The sequence below is a fragment of the Bubalus kerabau genome, chromosome 14 (assembly GCF_029407905.1).
Source record: "Bubalus kerabau isolate K-KA32 ecotype Philippines breed swamp buffalo chromosome 14, PCC_UOA_SB_1v2, whole genome shotgun sequence".
Lineage (NCBI taxonomy): Eukaryota > Metazoa > Chordata > Mammalia > Artiodactyla > Bovidae > Bubalus > Bubalus kerabau.
Window position 1 is genome coordinate 30,019,092 of NC_073637.1, and position 25,365 is coordinate 30,044,456.

At 40.8% G+C, this 25,365-nt stretch overlaps 1 protein-coding gene across 1 annotated transcript in view; it reads left to right on the forward strand.

The window, feature by feature from the left end:
* The window catches only part of NKAIN3 (sodium/potassium transporting ATPase interacting 3), a 305,096-nt gene that overhangs the window by 256,544 nt on the left and 23,187 nt on the right, over positions 1-25,365 (forward strand). Inside the window, exon 5 of the mRNA XM_055546386.1 lies at positions 12,863-12,923. Within this exon, the coding sequence (XP_055402361.1) occupies positions 12,863-12,923 (61 nt within the window). The remainder of the gene's footprint in view (positions 1-12,862; positions 12,924-25,365) is intronic.

A 25,365-nucleotide genomic window follows, 5' to 3' on the forward strand; every position in this document is an offset into this window, starting at 1 on the left:
TGCTTGATTCCTGATTCCACTACTAACTAGCTATGTAACCTGGAGCTAGTTATTCTGATCCTTCATTTCCTCATCCACAAAGGAGAGAAACTACTACTCACCTTGCAAATATGTTGTGAAAGTTAAATTCTTGAGAACTTAGCACTAAGTACCTAGTAAATACTCAGATGCTGCTACAAATGGTTACATAGGTCTCTTTTAATGAAATATCCAATGCAGCATACAATATAAGAAGATAGAGTCTATCTTGAAGTATCTGATTATTACATAGAAAGAGCTATGTAATATATAACCATTCCGATATTCTCTAGGATTCTCTACAATAAATGAGATCATCCTCTCAGCTCAGCTTCCATTATATAGAAAATCAGAAAACTACAAACGTGGTAGGGAAGAGATACTTTCTGTTAGTGATTCTGAGGGCAATGCCTGGAGGGACCTCGAGGAACCTTAACTGTATTTTTTTAAGGCTCATTGAACACCATTCTCTCCCACTGAGTTTATGTAGCACCAAAGCCTCTTCTCATACAATTTCTACCTCTCAAGGCATAGTAGAGGGACTGCCTTTAATTACCACTGAACCAATGCCTTCCTCCTGGGATGTCCATACAGTGTAACAATTTTAGTCTGAGAACTGGGAAAGCAGAACTGGAAGAGGAAACCAATAGTCAGCTATTGTCAACTATTCTCATTTTTAAGCACTGAAATAGAAGCAGAGGTGCCATTTATTTTCACTCAAAATTACAAAAAGTATTACCTGTTTTTTTTTTACTTAGGATTTTTGTGGGCACAGTATTTCTACAAAGATTCTTTTAAAGCATAACTTAGGGTTTCCCTAGTGTCTCAGTGGTAAAGAATCTGCCTGCCAATGCAAGAGACATGGGCTCCATCTCTGGTCCAGGAAGATTCTGCATGCCGCAGAGCAACTAAGCCCAACTTTTGAGCCTGTGTTCTAGAGCCCAGGAATTGCAACCACTGAGCCCATGTGCCACAACTACTGAAGCCAACATGCCCAAGAGCCTGTGCTCCACAACAAGAGAAGCCACTGCAAGAAGAAGTTCATGCTCCGCAACTAGCAAGTAGCCCCCATTCAGCGCAACTAGAGAGGAGTCTGTATGTGCAGCAGCAGTGAAGACCAGCATAGCCAAAAATAAATAAAAAAAAATTTTTAAAAAAGTATATCTTAGATCTGCAAAGCATCTAGAAATTTTACTGGTTTCTGAAGTAAAATACTATAATCCAAAGTCATCTTAGGAAAAAAAAAAACTCTTAGTTTGGACAATTAGAAAATGGGTAACATTAGTGAAAACCTCTTCACTTCTAATCATTTCAACATATTATGAAGAATAATGATGACTCTTTCACATTATATTGGAAATGCATGCATGCTAAGCCACTTCAGTCATGTCCAACTCTGTGACCCCATGGACAATAGCTGTACAGGCTCCTCTGTCCATGGGATTCTCCAGACAGGAATACTGAAGTGGGTTGCCATTTCCTCCTCCAGGCGCTCTTCCTGACCCAGGGATCAGACCCAGGTCTTTTATGTCTCCTGCATTGACAGGCAGGTTCTTTACCACTAGCTTCATAAAACGAAAAATAAAGTCTGAAAACTCTAGATTATAGACACAATTATGTTGGAACTATTTTATGCTTTTGACTCAACTCTTACACTTCTCAGGCTTTAAAAATGCTATGGAAAGTTTAGATCATCATTTTAAAAGAACAGTCTATATGGTGCACAATGTGGTGAGTGAATAGTTGGATCACACTTAATCCCATGTAAGATTATTCTGAAAAATTATACCATCTTCCTGGGATTGTACCATAAAGGAGTTTGTACCTGCTTTGCTGAATAAATGCAGCTTTGGATTATAGAAGAATTGTGTATACGGTAGCAGTAAGGAGAACGCAATGGCACCCCATTCCAGTACTCCTGCTTGGAAAATCCCATGGACGGAGGAGCCTGGTAGGCTGCAGTCCATGGGGTCGCTAAGAGTCGGACACGACTACACGACTTCACTTTCACTTTTCACTTTCATGCATTGGAGAAGGAAATGGCAACCCACTCCAGTGTTCTTGCCTGGAGAATCACAGGGACGAGTGGGCTGCTGTCTCTGGGGTCGCACAGAGTCGGACACGACTGAAGCGACTTAGCAGCAGCAGCAGCAGTAAGGAGAGGGATCAACATCATGAACCACAGAGTCAGAATATAACTTCCTACCTAAATGGGGTTTGGGGACAAATTGATTAATTTCTGTGCTTCAGTTTTCTCTTCCATAGAATGAAGATAATGATAGGACTTAGCTCTTAAAGATATAAGGGCTTAATGAATTAATGGACATATGGTGTCCAGCTAAGCCCTGGGCTAAGCACTAGGCATCCATTAGTTCAGTAATCCTCATAATAATCAGTGAAGTAAAATGATCATCATCCCCATTTTACAGAGGAGGAAACTGAAGCTCAGAGAGGTCAAATACCTTGCCAAAGTTTGTTCAGATGGTATTGGAAAAGCCAATATTTGAACTGAAATCTCTCCAACCACAAAGCTGAACTCTTGACCAGCAAAACCATTAACTGTAAGGAAAGCACTGGATTCCAGCAACAAGGCTGAAATTCATCCTGAGAACTAGATAACTGGAGCAACCCCAGCAGTGAGTGTGGCCTCTTGTGGATTCCCCAAGCATTAGATAGAGCTCCTTGGAATCCCTCTGAAGAGCATCATTGGCCCTGAGGACTTTGAAGTTGTTCTTGCAGTCAAAAGAGAAAAGATACAGAGGCTCAGAACTAAGGAGGGTGCAGGAAGATAAGGAAAGTGATGATGTGCATGCTGTGCATGCCTAAGTGGCTTCAGTTGTGTCCAACTCTTTCTTTGACCTATGAACACTCCAGGCTCCTCTGTCCATGGAATTTCCCAGGCAAGAACACTGGAGTGGGTTGCCACACCCTCCTCCAGGAGATCTTCCTGACCCAGGGATCAAATACACATCTCTTATGTCTCCTGCATTGGCATGCAGGTTCTTTACCATTTCACTGAGACCATCAAAGGAGGTCAGATGGTCCATGACATGGGATCCTCCCCATCCCCTGGCCCTGAGTGGAACAGAAGGGATCTGCTGCACAACACTGAAGTCTAGGCAGGTCCCAGGCTCCGCATCTGCTTCACTCAAAGGTTCATTAGTTACAAAGGCTGGTCCACTTAGTACCTCACACAGAACACTCTGGGACCTTCTCAGAGCTGGGCAACAGCATCATCAGTCTCATTTGGTCTCCTGTTCAAGAAGGTGGAATTTAGGTGGAATTGATTCCGTGTACTAATTCAGTCGAGTGGATCACAGCATCTGCCACATTTCACTAGGCAGAACTTTCCAATACATCCCTCAGACAAATCAAGAAGCCTGTGAAAACCCCATTTCCGTTACAGACAAGCAGACTTCCATATTGCAAAATCCTTCCCCTCAAATTCCACACATACATCCAGGCACAGAAATGCCTGTCTTTCTCTTGGGTTCTCCTGAGCTCTATAAAATCTGTATACCCACATACAACTCCGTCTATAATAAGGGGCTGAGAAGTTTACTGAGGTTGCATGACTGTCCCCAGATGGTGGGAGCAGTGTCCACAATAGACAGGGCTCCAGACATTGCCATTTGATTCCACTGCTGATGAGCCAGCTCCTCAGTGGGAAGTGGCTGGCAGTGGACAGACATGCAGATCTGTATGCCCTGGAGTGACGCCTGGCTGCCTGAGATGGGGCTTGGAGCACGGCTGCTCTGCCATCTGCTGCCTTTCAGCAGGTGTTCCTGGGATCTCTGTTCTCAATACATGAGACCTGGAGATGGACATCCCACCATCAGGTTGTGTAGTCTACCAGCAAGCTGGATTTGAGGGTGTATTGGCAGCACATCTGTCCTGAGATACTGAGGGTACCCACCCTTGACCCTGAGGAGCACAAAAAGAGTCATAATGCTCTGGTAAGCCAGAGGGCAGGTTCAAAAATATGTCCTGAGAACTAGAGGTCTGAGTTGTTAGAGAGGGAAGTCAACAGCTCAAGAACAGGGACAGAAGATGGAACAGGCAAGCCTGAGGCCAGTCTGAGTGGACACGGACAGAGGGCTCCTGCCCAACTGCAGTTTTCACTCCAGTTCCCTGGGCCTGACTCCATGTAGAGAGTCAGGCCCGGAAGAGACAGTGGCTAACGTGGTCTGGAGTAAGTCCCCTTTTAGGCTCACCCAAGACCCTACCCCTCACATTCTGACACTGTCACAAAACAACTCTTTCGGTCCAAACTACACTTATAGGTTCATCTCATACCTTTACAAACTGACTTTTAGCTCTATGTTTAGGATGGTAAAGTAAGTAAATATTAAAAGACATATTTTTAATAGAAACATGTTTCTTCAGATTACCTCATAACACTCAGGTACTATGACCCTAGTAAACTATTTACATGATTCCATTGAAGAATTGCTTCCCAGGTGGCACTAGTAAAAAATCTGCCTGCCGATGCTGGAGACGTAAGAGATGCAGGTTCAATCCCTGGGTCAGGAAGATCCCCTGGAGGAGGGCATGGCAACCCACTCCAGTATCCTTGCCTGGAGAATCTCATGGACAGAGGAACCTGGCGAGCTACTGTCTATGGGGTTGCCAAGAGCCGGACACGACTGAAGTGACTGAGCACAGAGCAGGCACAGTGAAGAATTATTAAGCTTGGCAGGGGACACTTAGAAAAGTCCCAGATATGAGCTACTTAAATAAGTCTATTTTTTTGCCTGTTTGAACAACGCTGTTGTTCCTCTATGACTTGACACCAGAAATGCACTGAGAACAATGCTCTTTGCAAGTCAGAGTAACTTGTATGTCCTCTGTATATTGCTGAGCTGGCTTGTACAGAGCATCTGCATCACAAAAACATGTCATTAAAAAGCTTATCTTCCTTGGTAGAAGCCAACAAACCATTTGTTTTCCATTTTGACTGTCTACACGAGTGCTTCTCCTATACATAAGGGCAATAAATCCCCAAAGCCCAGAGTAATGCGATGCTGTTGCCGTTGTGCATTTTTATGGTCATTGTAGAGGAAACAACTTATTTCCATATTCATTGATTCATTTGAAGCCCAGGGTGCCAGTGGGACTCTTAGGAGAGTGAACCAAATGTCTTCAAATAATTTCAGGCTTCATTTGGCATAGGACACTTCCATAAACAGGCATCACAAATTCTGGATTCCTGAAGGATAAGTATGAGCAGCTTGATTAAAAAACAAATAGGTTAGGAGTTACTGGGATTACAAGGAAATTCTCCCCATAGTTATCTAAATAAATGAGAACCCAGGCCCTCGTCCCCTGAGGAACCTAAGTTCCTAGACTTCTGTGCTGCTGGGTACACAGAAGAAAGCAGATAGATATGGGTGTGCACAAAAACACCCTGCTGGGAGCCCTGGAGAAAGAAATGTGTCTACAACTCTGTGGTGAGACTGTCCACCTGCAGCCTGTTCTTCAGCCTCAGAGTCTTTTAATAACTCCTTAGGAAGGAGGGAAATGTCCGTGTCCAGCCCAATGCAGAGGGTGAGCCACTGTGCAAAGGTGAGCCTTCACCCCTCCTAAAGGAGACAGTCAGAAGGTTTCCAAGTGATTAACCACCTGTCGTGTTTCTGGACCTTCTGTCATCTGTCATAACGAGAGGGCAAGCTGCATTTCAGACTGCAGCGAGGTTTGGAGTTACGAAAACCACTGATCACTTTGATAAAGTGACTGGAAAATTCATATTCCATCATGTTATTCGTATTTCTCCTCTCCCCAGTGAAGGAAGTGGCATGTACTCAGGAACACCTGTAGCTGTTTTTCATGTACTTCAAATGTTTGTATGAGTGCTAAGTCACTTCAGTTGTGTCTGACTCTTTGCAACCCCATGGACTGTAGTCCACCAGGTTCCTCTGTCCATGGGATTCTCCAGGCAAGAATACGGGAATGGGTAGCCATGCCCTGCTCCAGAGGATCTTCCCAACCCAGAGATCAAACCTGTGTCTCCTATGTCTCCTGCATTGGCAGGTGGAGTCTTTGCCACGGAGCCATGTGTGAGGCCCTTACCCAACCCATTGGTCAGTAACGCAGTGCTCCTTGTCCTTGACCTATCAGAGGCCTTGGCCATGGCCAACTGCCCTGGCTTTCATGTATCCCTCCATCCCTTGGGCCAGTCCTTTTCAGTCCCTTTTGCTGCTTCTTTGGCATCTCGCCAACCCGTAAATGTAATAATGTTGCAGGTCTTCATCCCTGAACCTCTTCTCTGCCTTCACTCACTTCCTTAGTGATCTAATCAAGTCATGTGGCTTTAAACACCATCCGTAGACACACTGATGACCTCCAGATTTATTACTGCTCTTTGCCTGAGCCTTACTCAGGGCTGTGTTTTCAGCTAACAGTCTTTACAGATGAGGTAACTTCTCCTCCATCCCACCTTTGACAAAGAGTAGGCTTGCTTCCTCTTACTAGAAAAGTAACTCAAAAAATCACTATAGAAACTTTTTAAATATTTCAGTATGATCGGGTTTTGGAGGTAAAATTACTGGGTAAAAGAGTTTATATAGTGTTTTCCAACTTCTTCCAAATGTCGTATGTGAGAATGTCAATCTGATCATCTTTGTTAACACACACCCACAAAAATTTTAAGAAGTGTTGTAAAATATGGTGACAACATAGCTTCCTTGTAGTCTTCATGTGATTTCATTTATGTCTGATGTATGATATCATTCCACAGTTTATTAGTTTTATTTCTTTCTATATAGCTTAGATATCTATGTTTTTTGCAAATTTTTCTATTGTTTGCCCTTTTTAAACTTAGAGGAATGATTTACTTTTGATATTTGGCAAAACTAATACAATTATGTAAAGTTTAAAAATAAAATAAAATTAAAAAAAAAGAGAAAAAAATAAATAAATAAAAAGCAACTTAAGAGACTTCCCTGGTGGTCCAGTGGCTAGGACTCAGTGCTCCCAGGGCATGGGGCCTGGTTTCGATCCCTGGTCAGGGAATTAGAGCTTACATGCCCCAACTAAGATCTGACGCAGCCAGATTAAAAAATAAAAATATTTTTTTAAAAGGAACTCAGGATTCCTCTCCTGCAATACGACCGTCTATGTAGGCAGGGGGCCATCATGGCCCACGTGGGGAGTACAGCAAAGAGATGTGAGGTTCATTCTGGCTTCTGTACCCTGAGTAGTCAAGTCCTTAGTCTCTGGCCCAGCATCCACGAAAATGTAACGGGCTAACTTGTTAGATTATACATAGAGTAAAATCCCAAACCCTGCACATTCTTGACATTAGGTAGCTATGGTTTCTTTTATAAGTAACTTAACACCTTAACCCAAATAAATTACATGCAGATGCTTTCTACTCACAAATGTTCAACTTAATGACGTCTGTAGGGACACAGAAGCTAAGAGCTAAGCATGCCAGCCTCTGCCTGCATCCCGTGGGAGGGACTTGAGCCAAAACTTTTATAAAGTCATTTTGGACTTGAGGAAAAATTTGGACTAACAAAGAGCCATTTAGAATCTGTTTGTTAAATAGAAAAACTTCCCTCCTTCCTTACAGATTCTCTTAAGCTTTAGGGCTTAAATGTTGGCGTGAGTGGTGGGAAATTTGGGACAGTATCGGGGACTTATTTTTGCTCTTGAATCCTTTTGGCTTTCCTCAAATCTCCCAATTCTCTCCTAAGGCAAGTACTGAACAAGTTTTCCTCTCTGCATTCCCCAAATGAGTTTTTCTCACTATCCACTCCAATGAAAAGTGATCCCTTAAGACACTCAGGGGTTTCCCCAGTGGCTCAGCAGTAAAGAATCAGTCTGTCATGCAGGAGACTCAGGAGACTCAGGTTCCATCCCTGGGTGGGGAAGATCCCCTGGAGGAGGGCATGACAATCCACTCCAATATTCTTGCCTGGAGAATCCCATGGACAGAGAAGTCTGGCGGGCTACAGTCCATGGGGTTTCAAAGAGTCAGACACGACTGAAGAGACTAAGTACATACACAAGACACTGAGGCTTGTAGAAATTTTCATTTCTTATTCTTACCAAGACCCACAATTAGCAGGACACACAGACCATGGTTAGCTGTGCTGCATGAGTGAAATCTAATCCTGTCAATCCTTATACAAGCCTGCCAGGCTCCTCTGTCCATGGGATTTCCCAGCAAGAATACTGGAGGGAGTTGCCATTTCTTTCTCCAAGGGATCTTCTTGACCCAGTGGTTAAACCCACATATCTTGTGTCTCCTGCACTGGCAGATGGATTCTTTACCACTAGCTCTACCTGGGAAGCCCTAACGGCTTGCAGGCCAAACAAATCAATTTTCTACACAAATCCTACTTGCAAAAACTAATCAATCCTTTCACACACACACAAAGGTGCTGGAATCTAGTCTTTGGCCATTTGCATCCATTTAATATATTGAAAAAGATGGAATTTATGCAGTCAGAAGAAGAAAATCATTTGAATGTTATAACCATAGAGATGGATGTCTTTAACAGAAGAGAAAAAAGATGTCTTTAAAATGAATGACTCTTTCAAAACTTTATTTGAAGCAGAAATAATCAGGATTATTATCCTGATGTTGTTTATTTTGTGTCTTTGCTATTGGCAAGAATGTATTTTATTCCATTTCTTAGAGATAAGCAGAAAGCCATGGGGACTACTTCGACTCATATTCTGGGAAACCAAGAACTACACAACAGTCAGCAGTCTACAAATCACTGATTAATATGATGTCTAGACATGTTCTCATGAGAATAGCATTATTAATGAAATAGCAGTTTGGTTAATCATGAGAGCAAAAGTAATTTAGGGAGTAAATAATTTATTAGTATGCCAATCAATGAAGCAAAAGTAAAAGGATATGTTTTAATTAATTCATTTGTTATAATATTGAGATTATGACTGGCAAATTCTGTTTGAAGACCCGGACAGTAATCTAATATTGCCACTATGGCAGGTCTTTATCTTTCTGTTTCCAGCTAATGGTATTGCATATTTCAATTACCCAAAATTCCTTTCATTTCATCTATCAGGATATTATTAAGATCCATTAATAAACAATTGGATCTGCAAATTTTCTGTTGCTATGCTATGCGTTGCTCTGTTTCTTTAAAACTGGGTGTTCTCACATTTCATTAACAAAAAAAATTTTTACCAACTAGGGAAAAATAGTGTGATGCAAGTATAACTAAGAACCTCATCTTATTTTCTGCTACTTAAAAGACTCATTTGGAAAAAGAGTAATAAATATATTGACCAATAATCTTAAGTATATAGACAATCTTTTCAGAAACACAGTTAACCCAATAATTTAAAAATAATCTATGGTCCTAAAATGCAGGGAAGAAATACAAGATAAACAAGACTTAAATAAAAACATATTTTTTGAAAATTTATTTGAAAAATTATTCAACTGAGTTTGCTTCTTTTGCCTTTATAAAAGTACATCTATGGACTTCCCTGATGTCTTTGCATATGAACCAATGCAAGGGACATGGGTTCAATCCCTGGTTGGGAAGATTCACGTAGGCCAATATACCATGGCAACTGAAGCCCACACACACTAGAGCCTGCACGCTGTAACTACTGAGCCTACATACTACAACCACTGAAGCCCGTGAGCATAGAGCCTCTGCTCTGCAACAAGAGAAGCCACCAAAATGAGAAGCCCACACACCACAACTAAGAGTAATCCCCACTCACCACAATTAGAGAAAGCCCCAGTGCAACAACGAAGACCCAGTGAGACAAAAATCAATCAATAAATAACTTTTTTTAAAAGTACATCTATGATCATCTTCTTATGTAGTCCTACTAACTGCTCAATGTCTCATCCTAACCCCAAACCTCTCCCTAAATTTCAACTTACTCAAATGATGGAATCAGAACTTTCTAACTTGCATTTTAACAGCTACTATTTTCCAGGTCTCTTGTAACAACTGGAAGGGCAAGCCAGAGGAGGTGGGATAGACTTCATTTTAAGTTAAAATTTCTCTATCAGGATGGGATTTTTTTCAACCCTGTTAGATTAGCTCTGCATATTGATATGTGAAAACAGTGTTTCAGCACTGAACTCACCAAGTGTGCTCTCATGGGCCCTTCTAGTCAATACTCTGGCCTTCCTTCCAGGAAATGCCAATGAACCAACTAGTAAATGCGGATGGATCCAGCATGCCAAATGGAATGAGCCAATGCTAAAAAAAAAACAAAAAAAAAAACAACAAAATATGTTCCCTGTCAGAGAGGCTAATAATAGGCTAATATCAGCATCATTGTCATCTCAAAAGATATCAATGAAGATAAAACAATAATTTATCTTACTTCAAATCAACATAAATGTGTAAGTAGAAGTGTTAGATTTTTTGTAAAGATATATAGTCTGTTAGGAAAGTAGAAAAGTATTATTCATTGGAGAACTGAGCTATCATGAAAGCCTTAACTTTATACTAGAAAAGTCCTACAACACTCAATCAAAACATTTTGCTTATCTTGCACCTATGTAAATGGAAAAATTATGATTTGTGAGATTTAATTTACCTGAGTTCACTGTGTGGGAAAAATTATTGGATTACCTAAGCTATCAAGCAACTATGAGCTAACTATTCAATATGCAACTGCCAAGATAAAGCAAACGGTGTAGCATCTAAACATCGGTCTGAAAGCAAAATAACAAGACCAGTTCAGAAATGTTCTTATCGTAACATGATTCATTCAGTCTTCTACTAACCTTCTTCTTGCCAAGTGAGTAGAAGAGACCCAGAGTATTAGTCATCCTGGTCACACTGCACACGAAGAAACTTGATTTGTTTGGCTGTCACTTTGTCTAGCTCTTTAGTGTTCAAAGGAAATGTGATCTGCCTATTTATGTCACTAGGACTCATGTCACCTTTATTCATTGAACTGCTCTTCAAGCTAGTGGGCCATCTTCAAAGTCAATTCCCCACAGTAGGGCATAGTCATCCAAAGAGCTACATCAAGGAATCCAAAGTAGAACATGTGTGTTGAAAAGAGTGAACACGATAACACCTGGGAACGTAAGGAGAAAATATTATTTCTGTTTCTATTTATGTATTTATTTATTTTCTAAAAACTGAAGAAAAACAAGCTTTTAACAATAAATAATGTGTGGTTTGACTCTGGCTTCCCAGGTAACTAAATGGTAAAGGATCTGCCTGCCAATGCAGGAGACACAGGAGATGCAAGTTCGATCCCTGGGTCAGAAAGATCCCCTGGAGGAGGAAATGGCAACCCACTCCAGGATTCTCGCCTGGGAAATCCCATGGACAGAGGGGCCTGGCAGGTTTCAGTCCATGGGGTTGCAATGAGTCGGATATGCCTTAACGACTGAGCACACACTCACACAGCCTCACCTGGACTGCATGTCGGAAAGTCACATGTATTTCTAAAGTACTAGCCATAGCCTGTGAAGGAATAGGAGCCCCCCTCCGACTTGGCTGCAGAAGAACTCAAAGTATACTGTTCTCTTGGGTGGGGTCCAGCTGTCTTCAGAAGGCCTTACCCCGTCAACTACAGGCACACACACACATCCTAGCCCCTGAAACCAAGCAGGATCCTGTGGCACCCCCTGGGGTACAAAAGCCTTTTCATGTCCCGGTTTCTTGGTGAGGAAATGGCTTCAGCCTCTGAAACATTCCCTGAGTTCCAAAGAGCAGATTGAAATAGTTACTAATTAGGGAAAGGAGGAGATGCAGAAACAAAGGAGGAGCAGTCAAGAAAGGAGAACAACTATACCTGGTGTTTGCATCTTCCCAGGTGGCTTAGCCGTAAAGAATCTGCCTGCAATGCAGGAGACCCGGGTTTGATCCCTAGGTCAGGAAGATCCCCTGGAGGGCATAGCAACCCCCCACTCCAGTAGTCTTGCCTGGAGTATCCCATGGACAGAGGAGCCTGGCAGGCTACAGTCCATAGAAAGAGTCGCACACGACCAAAGTGACTAAGCAGCAGGAGCATACCTGGTGTTTGCAGCTGGCCATTTATAATTAACAAAGCAATTTAACACTTAATTAGAATTTACATTCTCAAAGCATTTTCCATAATTAAATAAATGATTGGTATTTAATTTACAATGAACATATTTTGATTCCCTTTGTGGTGATTAAACATTAAAATAGTTGTAGTAATAATGAAAAGTGCTACAAATTGCTCTACAAATAGTAAAAACTTAAAAATGTATGTTCTGAATAACCTGTGGTGATTTTAAAATATAAGAACTGGAAATACCAAATCAAAATCTAAGGGAAATATCTGTAATTTGTTCCAAATCAAAATCTAAGTAAAATATATCTATAATTTTTCCCATTTCTGTGTACTACTTTAGAAAGTCATTAAACCTAAGTAAAAATGAAAAAGGTTCTTTAAAATCATAGCTGCTGCTGCTGCTAAGTCGCTTCAGTCGTGTCCGACTCTGTGCAACCCCATAGATGGCAGCCCACCAGGCTCCCCTGTCCCTGGGATTCTCCAGGCAAGAACACTGGAGTGGGTTGCCATTTCCTTCTCCAATGCATGAAAGTGAAAAGTGAAAGTGAAGTCGCTCAGTCGTGTCCGACCCTTAGCGACCCCATGGACTGCAGCCTACCAGGCTCCTCTGTCCATGGGATTTTCCAGGCAAGAGTACTGGAGTAGGGTGCCATTTCCTTCTTGAAAATCATAGCTATTATTTTAAAATATTTAAATAGCATTTAAGTTTTTTTTCTAAATGTTACAAATTCATAGATGATACTACTGTATATTCTTTATCTACTGATTATACAGTCTCTTTAATTATGGACATTTGTCCTAGATTTTCAAGATTTTTTTTTTTTCTTCTTTGCAGTTGGTTGGTTTTGTGTATGCCTGTTATGTGATCAGTATTTTCATGGAAGAAGAGGATACCTGTAAGTATTATTTTATCTGCTTCTGGGTTTATTTTGCATGAGATTAGCTTCCAAAACTAATCATTACAGGATCATGAAATCTTTTATATTTGGAATTTTAAATGATTAAAATCAACAGAGTAAAGTTACAATCAAACATTTACAAACTATCCTGCACACAAATAAGATGGCACTAAGTATGGAAGCCCTCAATCCAAGTCATGCAAGAGAATGCGGAGAGACAGGGATGCCTACGGATTGCTGCTGTATCATTTTAGTAACTTTTCATCAGAGACCTAAATGTCTTTCAGAGTAGAAAATTAGGGTTGCTTTATCTATCACCAGTTATAAGTATGCTGGCTGCAGAATTTTGAAATCTGACTAATAGCAGTAACATCAATAGGATAATACAATATATCAAGAACTACATATGTATATAAACTCCGTAAAGGAAACAAAAATGACAACCTTCAATGTAAGATGTAAATAAAGAGAGAGACATGCTGAAAAACAATTAATGGAATGATAATAAGTAGTCACATTTTAGCAGAACACTAAAAAAAAAAAAAAAAAAAGACATTAGTACTGGAAGTTACGTGGACAGAACCTTAGCAACATAGGCCAACAAGTGGCATTTATGGAACACCTGCTAATCTATAAGGCACTTCTTGGCACAATTTCATTATAGGCTCATGTCATACCAAAAAACTTTAATTTGCTTTTTAAAAATAAATTATTATTAGATAAATAAATCATAACCAACCATCCTGGGGATTTGGTTATATCACTGCAGTTACTGTCTGGGTTGTAAAGTTGACTCTTTTTTTAAAAAAAAAATGAGGATAAGTGTCTAGTTAACTGTTACAACTTATTTCTATAACATAATTGCAAAAGAGTGAATTCTTACCACCAAATAGGTACAGCTCATAGTGTATGAAGTGGAATCCAGTTAACAAAGAGGATTTATTTAGTCAATGGAAGAAATACTAGACCTTGAGATTAAACTCACCAGGCAGTGAAAATATGCAAACATACCACATCATCTCTTTTTTTTTCACATCGTCTCTTTTGTGCCTGCTTGTGGCTCTCTTTTGTAATGCTAATTGATCTGGAAAGTTTCTGACACTTCAAAAGTGCTGCTTTAACGACAACACTTCCAACTATGAGGTTAACTTCAGAAGTTATATTTTCAGGTGTTCCAGTAGTAGTTCTGCAATCTTACAAAGTTTACGTACTGAAAATCAGCAGAATGCTTCCAGTGCACAGCTAAGACAGTCTGCACAGCCAAAAACAACCAGTTGAGCAAGGACAATTTTAACTGGAATTGGGACCTTACAAAATTATTAGAATTGGGGCTGTATAAATGCTTCTCCAAAGCATGATATTAATCATTGATTGATAAATCCCAGCTGAATACCTTGTAAAGTACTTTTGAGCAGATACCAAAAGGATCTTCTTTCTTCTCCTCACTGAACTGATCAGAGGTTCTCAAATGATGCCAATCAATAGTCTTTTATCTAGTATTATAAATATATAAAGGGCTTTTCCTTGAAGCTTGTGATTTTAAGCTAAATTTGGAAATGCAAAATGACATGCAAAATAGAAGATTCATCTAAATTGAGTAAAAGATTTTTGACCTTCTTTCAGTCTTTTTCGGCATAATAATGTCCGTGTATATGAATCAGCTTGCTACTGGCAGATATTATGGTTTCATTGATTTTAGAGTCTTTAACTACCTTACGTTTCTGTATAGAAATCTCTGAATCAGCTATTTTAATGCCCATGAAACCGTCATTGAAGCAACTGCTACAGCCTATTCTATTAATGGTTTAATTCTAGTGTTTGTTACTAGGATCATACATTAAGTTACCAAGAAACATCCAGATAAAGTAGTTGTGTTACCATCAATTCAAATAATACTTAGAGCCAAAAGGGTCTTGGGTGCTCAAAATGAAGTAAATACGCCCCAGACGAACCTGACATGATAATTGGCTGGAAGCAAGATGACAGTAAAAAGCAATCACAAACCTTTTAGTCTGATAGTTCTCAAAGTGAGGGTAATCTTACATTTTTTTATTGAAAGAAGGAGGAATGTAAGTGCAGTTGTAATTAAATTGTCCCAGAGTCTTCAGAAGGTAGATGTGAACAAAAAGAAGTGTCTGAAACTGATTGCATTGATCCCATAGACTAGTGCAATTTATGCCAACACTTAGCTGTCAGATAATAATGAACTGCCCTTTGGAGCCACCATTGAGCTAGCGAGAGAGCATTACCAACCTCCAATCAAGAAGATGTGTCCTTTGAATTTTGTTTCCAGAATGTAAACATCAAATAAGAAAACAATACTGGTAGCCTTTCAGTTTATCTAAGCATACTTCTGGAAAGCTTCTTCTGAAAAGTAACTGCAAATAGACAATGTAAAGTCATAGTATTTTGGCAGACAATATAATATTTATCATTTCAATTCCTATTCTAACTAATGAAAATCTCTGCATTATTCAAAATGCAAAGTTAAGCCTTGCTCATGGACTGAAAGCTGTCAGCCATCCTTAAAAATTAATAACTACCTGCCTCTCTCCTCTGCAGTGCTTAAGTGGTTCTATGGGACTAACATTTCAGCTGATGGACATTTCTGAAGGGTAATAAATGCTTGAGGAAACATTTATTTCCAGCCACCCATCTTAGTTACCTTTCAGACTCTTTCGCCATTTCCTATAAAGACTGTGATTGCAGGTCAAAGACAATGAAATAAAAAGCTCACAAAAGCAAGAGTGCTGCTAAGTAGGGTCAATACTGTTCATCATTCATTCTCATGAAAAGCCTATTTATATCTGTTTCATTTTTTATTTCTTTTTTTAATATCTGTCGATCTCTTTGAACACTTTTGTGAGACCAGGGTATTTGGAACCTGTAATAGTAAAAACGTGTCAACATCTTGTTTGTGAACCATTTACTGCTGAAAATGAACTTGTGGGATGGCTACTCTCTTGTCAGTTTTACTAAAAATAGCTTTTTTAATTCAAGGAAGTGTGTCGGGGAAGCAAAGACGCTGACAAATAGTATTAACTTTATAAATATAGTCAGGTTTTTTCAGAGGATCTTTTGCTAGTCCTGCTTCATCTGATATGAGGTTGCAAATTGCAAATGGAGCATCTGTTGGGCTTGCAAAGCCCAGCCTACTATGTATATGCTGAATGGCTGGAGAAATGTATGTTGAAAACCCTAAGTGTTAGTTTTTGAAAAGAAAACAAATTCCCCAGATGTGGGTTCAGTATTTTATTTTTAAAATCTCAAAATACCTCCTCATACAACTGTTTGACCCTTGCTAATGTAGTTTGGGAAACTTTTTATTGGCAAGAAGCACAAGCTTTGGAAAAATAATTGTATATCTGCTGTCCTTGAGGCTTCCCATAGGCTAGTGCTCATGTATTTGCTTGTCTTTCTGTGAATTCCTGTTAAGAGAGCAAGGTGATAGTACCCTAGCAATGATGTGAACTTAGGTCCTGCCAAGAGTTTACCGGAGAAACTAATGGGAGGGAAACTGACTAGTTTGAGTGTTAATTTCCAGTTTCACTTCCTTCATTTTGTGATGTCTGGAAAAGCCTTAGAAAAATAATGTGACCCAGAAGTCAGGCAGTAGAGGAGAGAGAGAAAGCAGCAGAGGCCTGGATGATCCTCAGAAGAGAAAACGTTTTTTTATTTTGTGAGCTTTGAAATATGTGGATGTTTGAGGGTTGTTGGGCTGCACCCCACAGGCTTACAAGCCCTGTACTTGCCCAGCCTCAAGACTGAAGAAAGAGCCCAGAGTCACCGTCAAAGACATCAGTGATTTCACGGATGGGGGATTTTACATATCCCAGTGTCTCTCAAGAGGGATGTCATCAACACTCAGCTCCCCAAACCAGTAAGTCAAGGAGGGACTCTCCAAGCAGCAGAGGCCTGGATGATCCTCAGAAGAGAAAACGTTTTTTTATTTTGTGAGCTTTGAAATATGTGGATGTTTGAGGGTTGTTGGGCTGCACCCCACAGGCTTACAAGCCCTGTACTTGCCCAGCCTCAAGACTGAAGAAAGAGCCCAGAGTCACCGTCAAAGACATCAGTGATTTCATGGATGGGGGATTTTACACATCCCAGTATCTCTCAAGAGGGATGTCATCAACACTCAGCTCCCCAAACCAGTAAGTCAAGGAGGGACTCTCCATGGAGTCAAGATAGCAAAGCCATCTTACTAAAACCAGCTCCAAAGTCAGGGCTCACAGTGAAATGGTGCCTAGACAGTCAGAAACGGGTTTAATTTTTCTGTGTTTCCTGCTTGAAACTGTATGTTAGAAAATTTTTAAATGAAATTGGTCCTCATTCTGCCAATACCTAGCTCTGTGCCCATTAACAAATAGAATCTCCCATTAGGGGGCCCCCAAGCACGCAACTCTAACATCACAGCCCTGCGGATGACGCCCAGAGCCAGGAGTATTTCAAGGCACCATCAAGTGTATCACCCTTTCTTCATTCATTTCAAATGGCAAATATCAGGTTGCTATTCAAGACATCCTCATCTCTCTGCTCCAGACTAACAGCCCAGGCAGTGTGAAGACCAGCTTCACCCCTTAAGTCAAGCCCTCTACACAGATGCCTGTCAACTCAAAAGAGACGTGATCTCATCTCCCTACAACCAGAGTCAGACAGGTTGGAGCTCCCAGGTTCTTATGGTTACCAAGAGTCCAAGCTGTGGGGCATGCCCTTCCCTGAGAAGGAAGACTGAAGGATCTGCCATCCAGATGGTACAGAATGGAAGATGAGAGATTTGGGAGCCAGAGGTGATTATGAGGGAACAACAGAAAAAAAGAAAGTTCACATTCTCATGGCATCCTAAATGCAGTAAGAAAAAGAAAGGGCGGGGTTGTGGGGTGCACAATGTAAGGATTTTATGTGGATCCTGGGCAATAGTTTTTATTATTTATTCAATAATAATGCATTATTAGTGGGAAAATTTAGAAACCCAAGGGAGAGAGGCACTAGCAGTATTCTGACATGGTCCCTTGTATTTTCATTTTAATTCTAAAGTCAGTAGCCCCATCCCAACTCATCCCCACCTTTCTCAGTCGTCCAACTGAGCTGCTCAGCCAGCCCTACCGTGGGTACACTGAGCCCTCGTTTCTCTCCAGCCATCCCTGAGCTGTCCAGTGATCGGTCCCTGAGCAGCAGAGAAGCATGTGCCTTACCCACTGGCCCTGATGCTGCCCCACGAGGGCACGTGTGTGAGGGCCCCCTCTGCTTCTTCCTCTCACGCATTCCAAATCAACGACGTCTCCTGGTCCGTGAAAACTGCAGCCTTAGAGCTCCCTACACTGCAACTTTGGAGTCCTTACTCTCATTTTAGGAATGAGGACATGAAGCCCAGACAGGTGATGTAGTTGTGGCATCTTTGTCCTCCTCTGCTCTGCACTGACAGCATGAGACTGTAAGATATAGAGAAGGCAAGCCAGCGGACATGGCTTCCCACAGGCTCCTCGGGTCTCTTTCCCATCAGAGCTGTCCATATTTATCCATGATTTTCTTCTTGCCAACACAGAAGAGGGGGACCTTCACTCTGTCCTGGGGCTCCTGTGGCTCCTCTGTGCGTCCTTCCCACATATTCAGGCAGCTGGCATCATTAATGATTCTCTCTCCACCTCCCTGGCTTTATCTCTTTTTCCCTTCCCCATCCTAGTTTCTTCCTCTCCTTGAATCTTTTTCTTCAGCTTATGAATAAAGCTGTGCATGCATGCTCAGTCGCTCAGTCCTGTCTGACTCTTTGCCACTCTATGGACTGTAGCCTGCCAGGCTCCTTTGTCCATAGGATTTCCCAGGCATGAATACTGGCGGGGGTTGTCATGCCCTCCTCCAGGGTATCTTCCTGGCCCAGGTATCGAACCCGTGTCTGCTCTTGCTGTCTTCTGTCTCGCTTCTCTTTTGTTTGCTCTTGCTCTCTCTCTCTGATTATAAGAAGAACACAGTCTATATTAGAGTGAATGGCATACCCTGAGAACATCTTTCTTTGCTGTATACAGTTCAGTCAGCTACCAAGCTTGAACGTATGTGCTTGTGTCGGGGGCTTGCCAGCTATTTGCCATTTGTGTGTTCTTCTTCTGGCAGACCGCTGGGTTGCATCTCCCAAGCTCCCTGCAGTTGGGTGTCCCATGACACTGAATTCCAGATCATGGAATGTGAGCAGAAGAGACACCCCCACTTCCAGGCTTGGCCTCTGAATCCTCCCCTATGTGGTTCTCCATGTTCTTCCCCTTTCTGCCTCTTGGTTACAGACCAGCATAGAAGCTTTGGAAGTCACATGTTCAAAATGGTGGAGCCACCACGGTGAATAAATACTGAAATAAATGTTGGAATTTATTTCTTCATTAAGTAAACATCTCAGATGATTTGATTTTGCTGCATGTTAAGGGCTTTTCTGGTGGCTTGGAAGGTAAAGAATCTGCCTGCAATGCAAGGGACCTGGGTTTGATCTCCAGGGAGGGAAGATCCCCTGGAGAAGGGAATAGCAACCCACTCCAGTATTCTTGCCTGGAGAATTCCATGGACAGGGAATGGATTTTCAGAGCTTTTTAAAATAGTTGGTGGAACAAGAAGACATCTCATGCCATATCCTTCCAAGGTAACTAATTCAGCAGCCCACAGCATTGGGACTCAGATGACGTTAGATTTGAGTAGACACAAGACTACTGTCTTGAATCTCTTTCTGGTTGGCTTTATAGTCACTAACCCTTTAAAACATTTTAATGTCTTCCCATGTGACTCAAATGTTCTGTTGACATTCCACTTATCTTCTTTCAACCATATCTCCTGATGGTATTCTGTGTTCTTTCTATATTCTAGGTAGGTTGCAAATTCTTGCAGTGCTCAACTAGATTTGGCATTTTCCAAAATCTCTTCTTGTTCTGTAGTCATTGACCTTTCCGTATCTGAAAGTATAGTCCAGATCCAGAATACTCTTGTTTAATTTTAAGACTTAAACAAGTTTAAGTAGCTAATCCTTTATTCATTTGATTCATTAGTTCAAGAAACAGTTACTGAAAGACTGCTATGTGTTAGACCCGCAAGGATACAGAGATGAATAAGCCTTGGTCCCTTTCTTAGGAGATCTCACATCCAATAAGTGAGGCAGGTATGTAAATAATGATGAACGAGTGAAGCGCAGATCATGGTCTGCATAAAGTGAATCAGAGGCACAGAAAAAAATCAGCAGAGGCTAATTACTTATCAGAGCATCAAGCATGGCTGCTCAGAGCATGAAAACATGGTCTTATATGAAGAAAATTACAAGGAAGAGGACATTAAAATGCTGGCAAAAAGATATGTCAAACCAGTGTGGGGAAACCATGGGGTACTCACGAAGTGATGAATATGGGGTGTGTTCAGTTCACTAAGTGAACAGGGTCAGTCTTTGCGGGACCTTGGATTCTGTCTTATACCAATGTTAACTCTAAGTCACTTTAGCAGTGTCTGACTCTTTGTGACCCCATAGACTGTAGCCCACCAGGTTCCTCTGTCCATGGGATTTTCCAGGCAAGTGAGTCCCAACCTATTTTATATCTTGGCACTTATAGAGAAAAGTCAAAATGTATGAGGCACACTGTGACAAATAAGTTACTTTTTCCCAGCAATAAATGACCACCCCAGATCACTAGCTACCCCCAGTCTTGCTCAGCAAGCATGCGGGTATGAGCATGGCCCCCCGTCCCCACCAAACACACACCAGGGGATTAGGGAATCAATATCCTGTCAGCTGTACCTACTCAGGTCTCAATAGCTGGGATGCTCTGATAGATGATGTGGAATCAATGAAAAGATTTAATCTTGGGAAGAATATGATCAGATTCAATTTTCTTTGAATAGTCATTCATAGAAAATGATCTCAGAAGAAATGGCATTTTGGGGATGGAGTCTATCCTAGAAATTGGAAAACCAAAAGTAATAATAGAGGCTATTTTTAAAAGGAAAAAGAATATTCAAAGTAGAAATGTTCAAAATTGTAGAAGCAGACAGGAAAAACTGAATTATAGAGACTTCAAAGTCAACAAGTATTTGTCACTTGATTTATATAGCAAAATAAAACATTAGCTAGATTTAAATGAATGATAAAAAAATATTGGGGAAACATTGAATAACTAAGAAAAATACATTGTATAAGGGGGGAATATGTACCTGTTTAGACAAATTCTTAGAGCTGTTTTTAGCCCTTACCTTTTTAATTTAATATTTTTTCTCTGAGTCATTCCATTCTGCTTTATTGACCCCAAACAGATCTTAGAAATTCACTGTGCCATTGTTTAAGTATTATATACTAATGGAAAATTTTAAAGTGGAAAGAAACTGTGTGCTCTGATTATGGGAACATCTGCCTTCAGAAATGTGGACCCATGAGAAAAACAAAAGAGGAAATTCATCCAAATAAAAAATGAAAAGGGAGCTCCAAAAATAGAAAAGGGAGGTGTTTTCAGAATTTTTAAAAATCTTTTTTCCTCTAGAATAAAATATTCCTCTGAATGAGCCTAATAGTAATGATGCAAAGGCCTTCAGCCACCCCTGATTCTGAGCATACAGTAATTGAAAACTTATAAAAACTTTGAAAGAGACTTCAGGAAAGCCAAATTGCAGTTGTTAATAGTAAGCAGCCATTCCACCCAATTACTGATGAAGATGAACCAAAGGGTTAGCAGTGTATCTACAAAAGGAAAGGGGTACAACTTACGTGGCTTTAAAAACCTGAGTAACTTTAAAGGGAATGTGTGTGCCCGCATGCTTGCATGCTCAGCCCTGGCTGACTCGTTGCGACCCCATGGACTGTAGCCCACCAGGCTCCTCTGTCCATGGAATTCTCTAAGCAAGAGTACTTGGAGTGGATTGCCATTTCCTACTCCAGGGGCTCTTCCCGACCCAGGAGTTGAAGCCACATCTGCGTCTCCTGCATTGGCAAGCGGATTCTTTACCACTATTCCACCTGGGAAGCACTTTAAAGGGAATAGAAAACAATTTAAAAAAAAAAAAAGAGGGGATATATGTAAACATATAGCTGATTCACTTTCCTGTACAGCAGAAACAAACAACATGGTGAGGCAATTCTATGCCAACAAAAACTAATTTTATAAAAGCAACTATATGATTAAAGATGAAAATTAAAAAGGAAAAAGAAAAGGACCTAGGTCCTTTCTTCCTGAATATGAGAAAATGAAAACTAAAAAGTGTATGTGTGCATTGAGGAAGAAGGCTGTGGGAGCCGGGATGTCCTAGGCATTTTTATAAAGATGATACAACTCTAGCAGTCAAGAGTGAGAGAAGAAATTACAGCAACAGATGCTTTATTATCACAGCACCTTGTAGGGACACTATAACCAGGTTCCCCTAGCACAAGAATCGAGACAAAATGCTAGAGACTGTCCATGGTATCCTTACAGAAAAACTGTATAGATTTATAGAATACAAAATAGAAATTTTGTAGTTTCTATTCAAATAGTGTCATAGAATAAGTGTACCCATGCACCTAAAGGAATAACACTGAAAGCATTGGGGAAATGTCACTCTGCGCACTTTGCACAAAGGGGATGTATTACGTACAAAGTATCCCATAGAGTGACTTGAAATACCAAGAAAAAAGAGTGATTTCCCCTCAGTGTCTGTGCTACTATGAGGAAAAATGACTAGAGAATAAAACAATGCCAGTTAAAAGCTAAAAAAAAAAATGGCTCAAGAGTGCATGCTAAGTCACTTCAGTCATGTCCAGCTCTGCAACCCTATGGATTGTAGCCCACCAGGCTCCTCTGTCCAATGGATTCTCCAGGCAAGAATACTGGAATGGGTTGTCATGCCCTCCTTCAGGGGACCTTCCCAACCCAGGGAGCAAACCCACCTTTCTTAGTCTCCTACATTGGCAGGCATGGCAGGTGAGTTCTTTACCACTGCTGCTGCTGCTGCTGCTGCTAAGTCGCTTCAGTCGTGTCCGACTCTGTGCTACCCCGTAGACGGCAGCCCACCAGGCTCCGCCGTCCCTGGGATTCTCCAGGCAAGAACATTGGAGTGGGTTGCCGTTTCCTTCTCCAATGCATGAAAGTGAAAAGTCAAAGTGAAGTCACTCAGTCGTGTCCAACCCTGTGCGACCCCATAGACGGCAGCCCACCAGGCTCCCCCATCCCTGGGATTCTCTAGGCAAGAACACTGGAGTGGGTTGCCATTTGCTTCTCTCCAATGCATGAAAGTGAAAAGTCAAAGTGAAGTCGCTCAGTCGTGCCCGACTCTTAGCGACCCCATGGACTGCAGCCTACCAGGCTCCTCCGTCCATGGGATTTTCCAGGCAAGAGTACTGGAGTGGGGTGCCATTGTCTTTACCACTAGCACCAACAAAATCAAATGTCTCATTAGCAAGAATTCAATGTAAAGCTTATCATTACAATAACAGAATTTTAGGATGTAATTCAAATACTACACAATTGTGAAAACAATGCCCCCACCAAAAAAAATAACTGTTTACTTTTAATAGTTGCAAAATTTTGTATGGCTATAAAATGAACATCTAATTAATAATCTGCCATTATTAAAATCTAGCTCAATCAAATGGCTTCCCTGATGACTCAGTGATAAAGAATCCTCCTGCCAAGGTCTGCCTAATGCAGGAGATGTGAGTTCTATCCCTGAATTGGGAAGATCCCCTTGAGAAGGAAAAGGCAACCCACTCCAGTATTCTTGCCTGGGAAATCCCATGGACAGAGGAGCCTGGCAGGCTACAGTCCATGGGGTCACAAAGAGTCAGACACAACTCAGCAACTAAACAACAACAAACAACAATCAAATGTAACAGAGTGTGATATGACAAATATTGTGGGTATGATCTTTAAAAATAAAAAATGTGCCTTCCTTATTTTGGCAAAATCAGATTTCGCATTTGAAGCTTATCTTTAGAACAATGGTGGGCTTCCTTGGTGGCTCAGATGGTAAAGAATATGTCTGCAATGCTGGAGACCCAGGTTCGATCCCTGGGTTGAAAAGATCCCCTGGAGAAGGAAATGGTAACCCAGTCCAGTATTCTTGCCTGGAGAATTCCATGGACAGAGGAGTCTGGCTGCAGTCCATGGGATCACAAAGATTTAGACACGAGTGAGCTACTGACACTTTAGAACTGAGCAAACATAAATTTATTGCAGATATTGATGAACAAGTCTTAAACATAAAATGAAATATTTATTGGAAGGGTACCTCTTAATAAAATGGACAGGGTGGTTTTGTTTCAATTAGTTCATGTATTCATAGATGAATATTAGTTATTGCTAGAATATAATAGGTACCTGAGGTACTTTTTACCTCATTTCAATATAAGACTGGGAGGAAATTTGTTACAGCAATGTCACTCAATTGTGTTAATTCCTTCTCTCCCCAAATAGTTTTGAGAGCTTACCTTGTACCAGGCACTGTTCTAAGTTCTGGGGAGATAGCAGTGAACAAAACCAGACAAGATCAGATAAAAATTTTTATCTCATAAAACTTAAATTATAGTGAAGGAGTCAGATATCAAACAAGTTTTTTTTTTAAGTAAAATATATAGTGCGTGTGTGCCTGCTCAGTCATGTCCAACTCTGCCATCCCATGGACCACAGCCCGCTAGGCTTCTCTGTCCATGGGATTTCCAGGCGAGAACCTAGAGTAGGTTGCCATTTCCTTCTCCAGATGATCTTCCCAACCCAGGGATCGAAACTGCATCTCTTGGGTCTCCTTGCATTGGGAGGCAGATTCTTTACCACTAAGCCACAAGGAAAGCCCAAAATATATAGTACAACATGGTAAACAGTGGTAAACACAAAAGAGAAAAAATAAAGGAGGAAAGCAGATAGGATAAATGGGAATTATAAAGTGGTTGAAGTATATGTCAAAAAATTATTTTTTAGGGAAGGATAAATTAGCAGTTTGGAATTAAAATATGCACACTAATATATATGAAATAGATGACCAACAAGGATATACTATATATCACAGAGAACTATACTCAATGTCTTGTAATAACCTATAATGGAAAAAATTATAAAAGGATATATATCTATATATAAATATATGTGTATAACTGAAACACTTTGCTGTACATCTGAAACAAACAGGACATGGTAAATTATAATTCAATAAAAATTGTTAGATTATTTTAAAGTACTACAAGTGATAAATCAATTATGTCCTCCTTCAATTATTTTGGAAGCTACCTACCTTGTCATTAGTAGCTGTTACTTTATCATCCCTCATAAGAAATTAAAACTTCCCTTTGGTTTAGTGCCCTGGAGCCTTTTACCCTGGGAAATGCAATAAGATGAGTGCCTCTCCAGATGGTTGAGATAAATGCCTTCAGTCAAGCAGAAAGTAGATAGCTGTGGAAGAGAATGTGTGAACCCAGAACCAGAATGGCCAGAATGGCCAAAGGTACCTTTTCAGGACACAC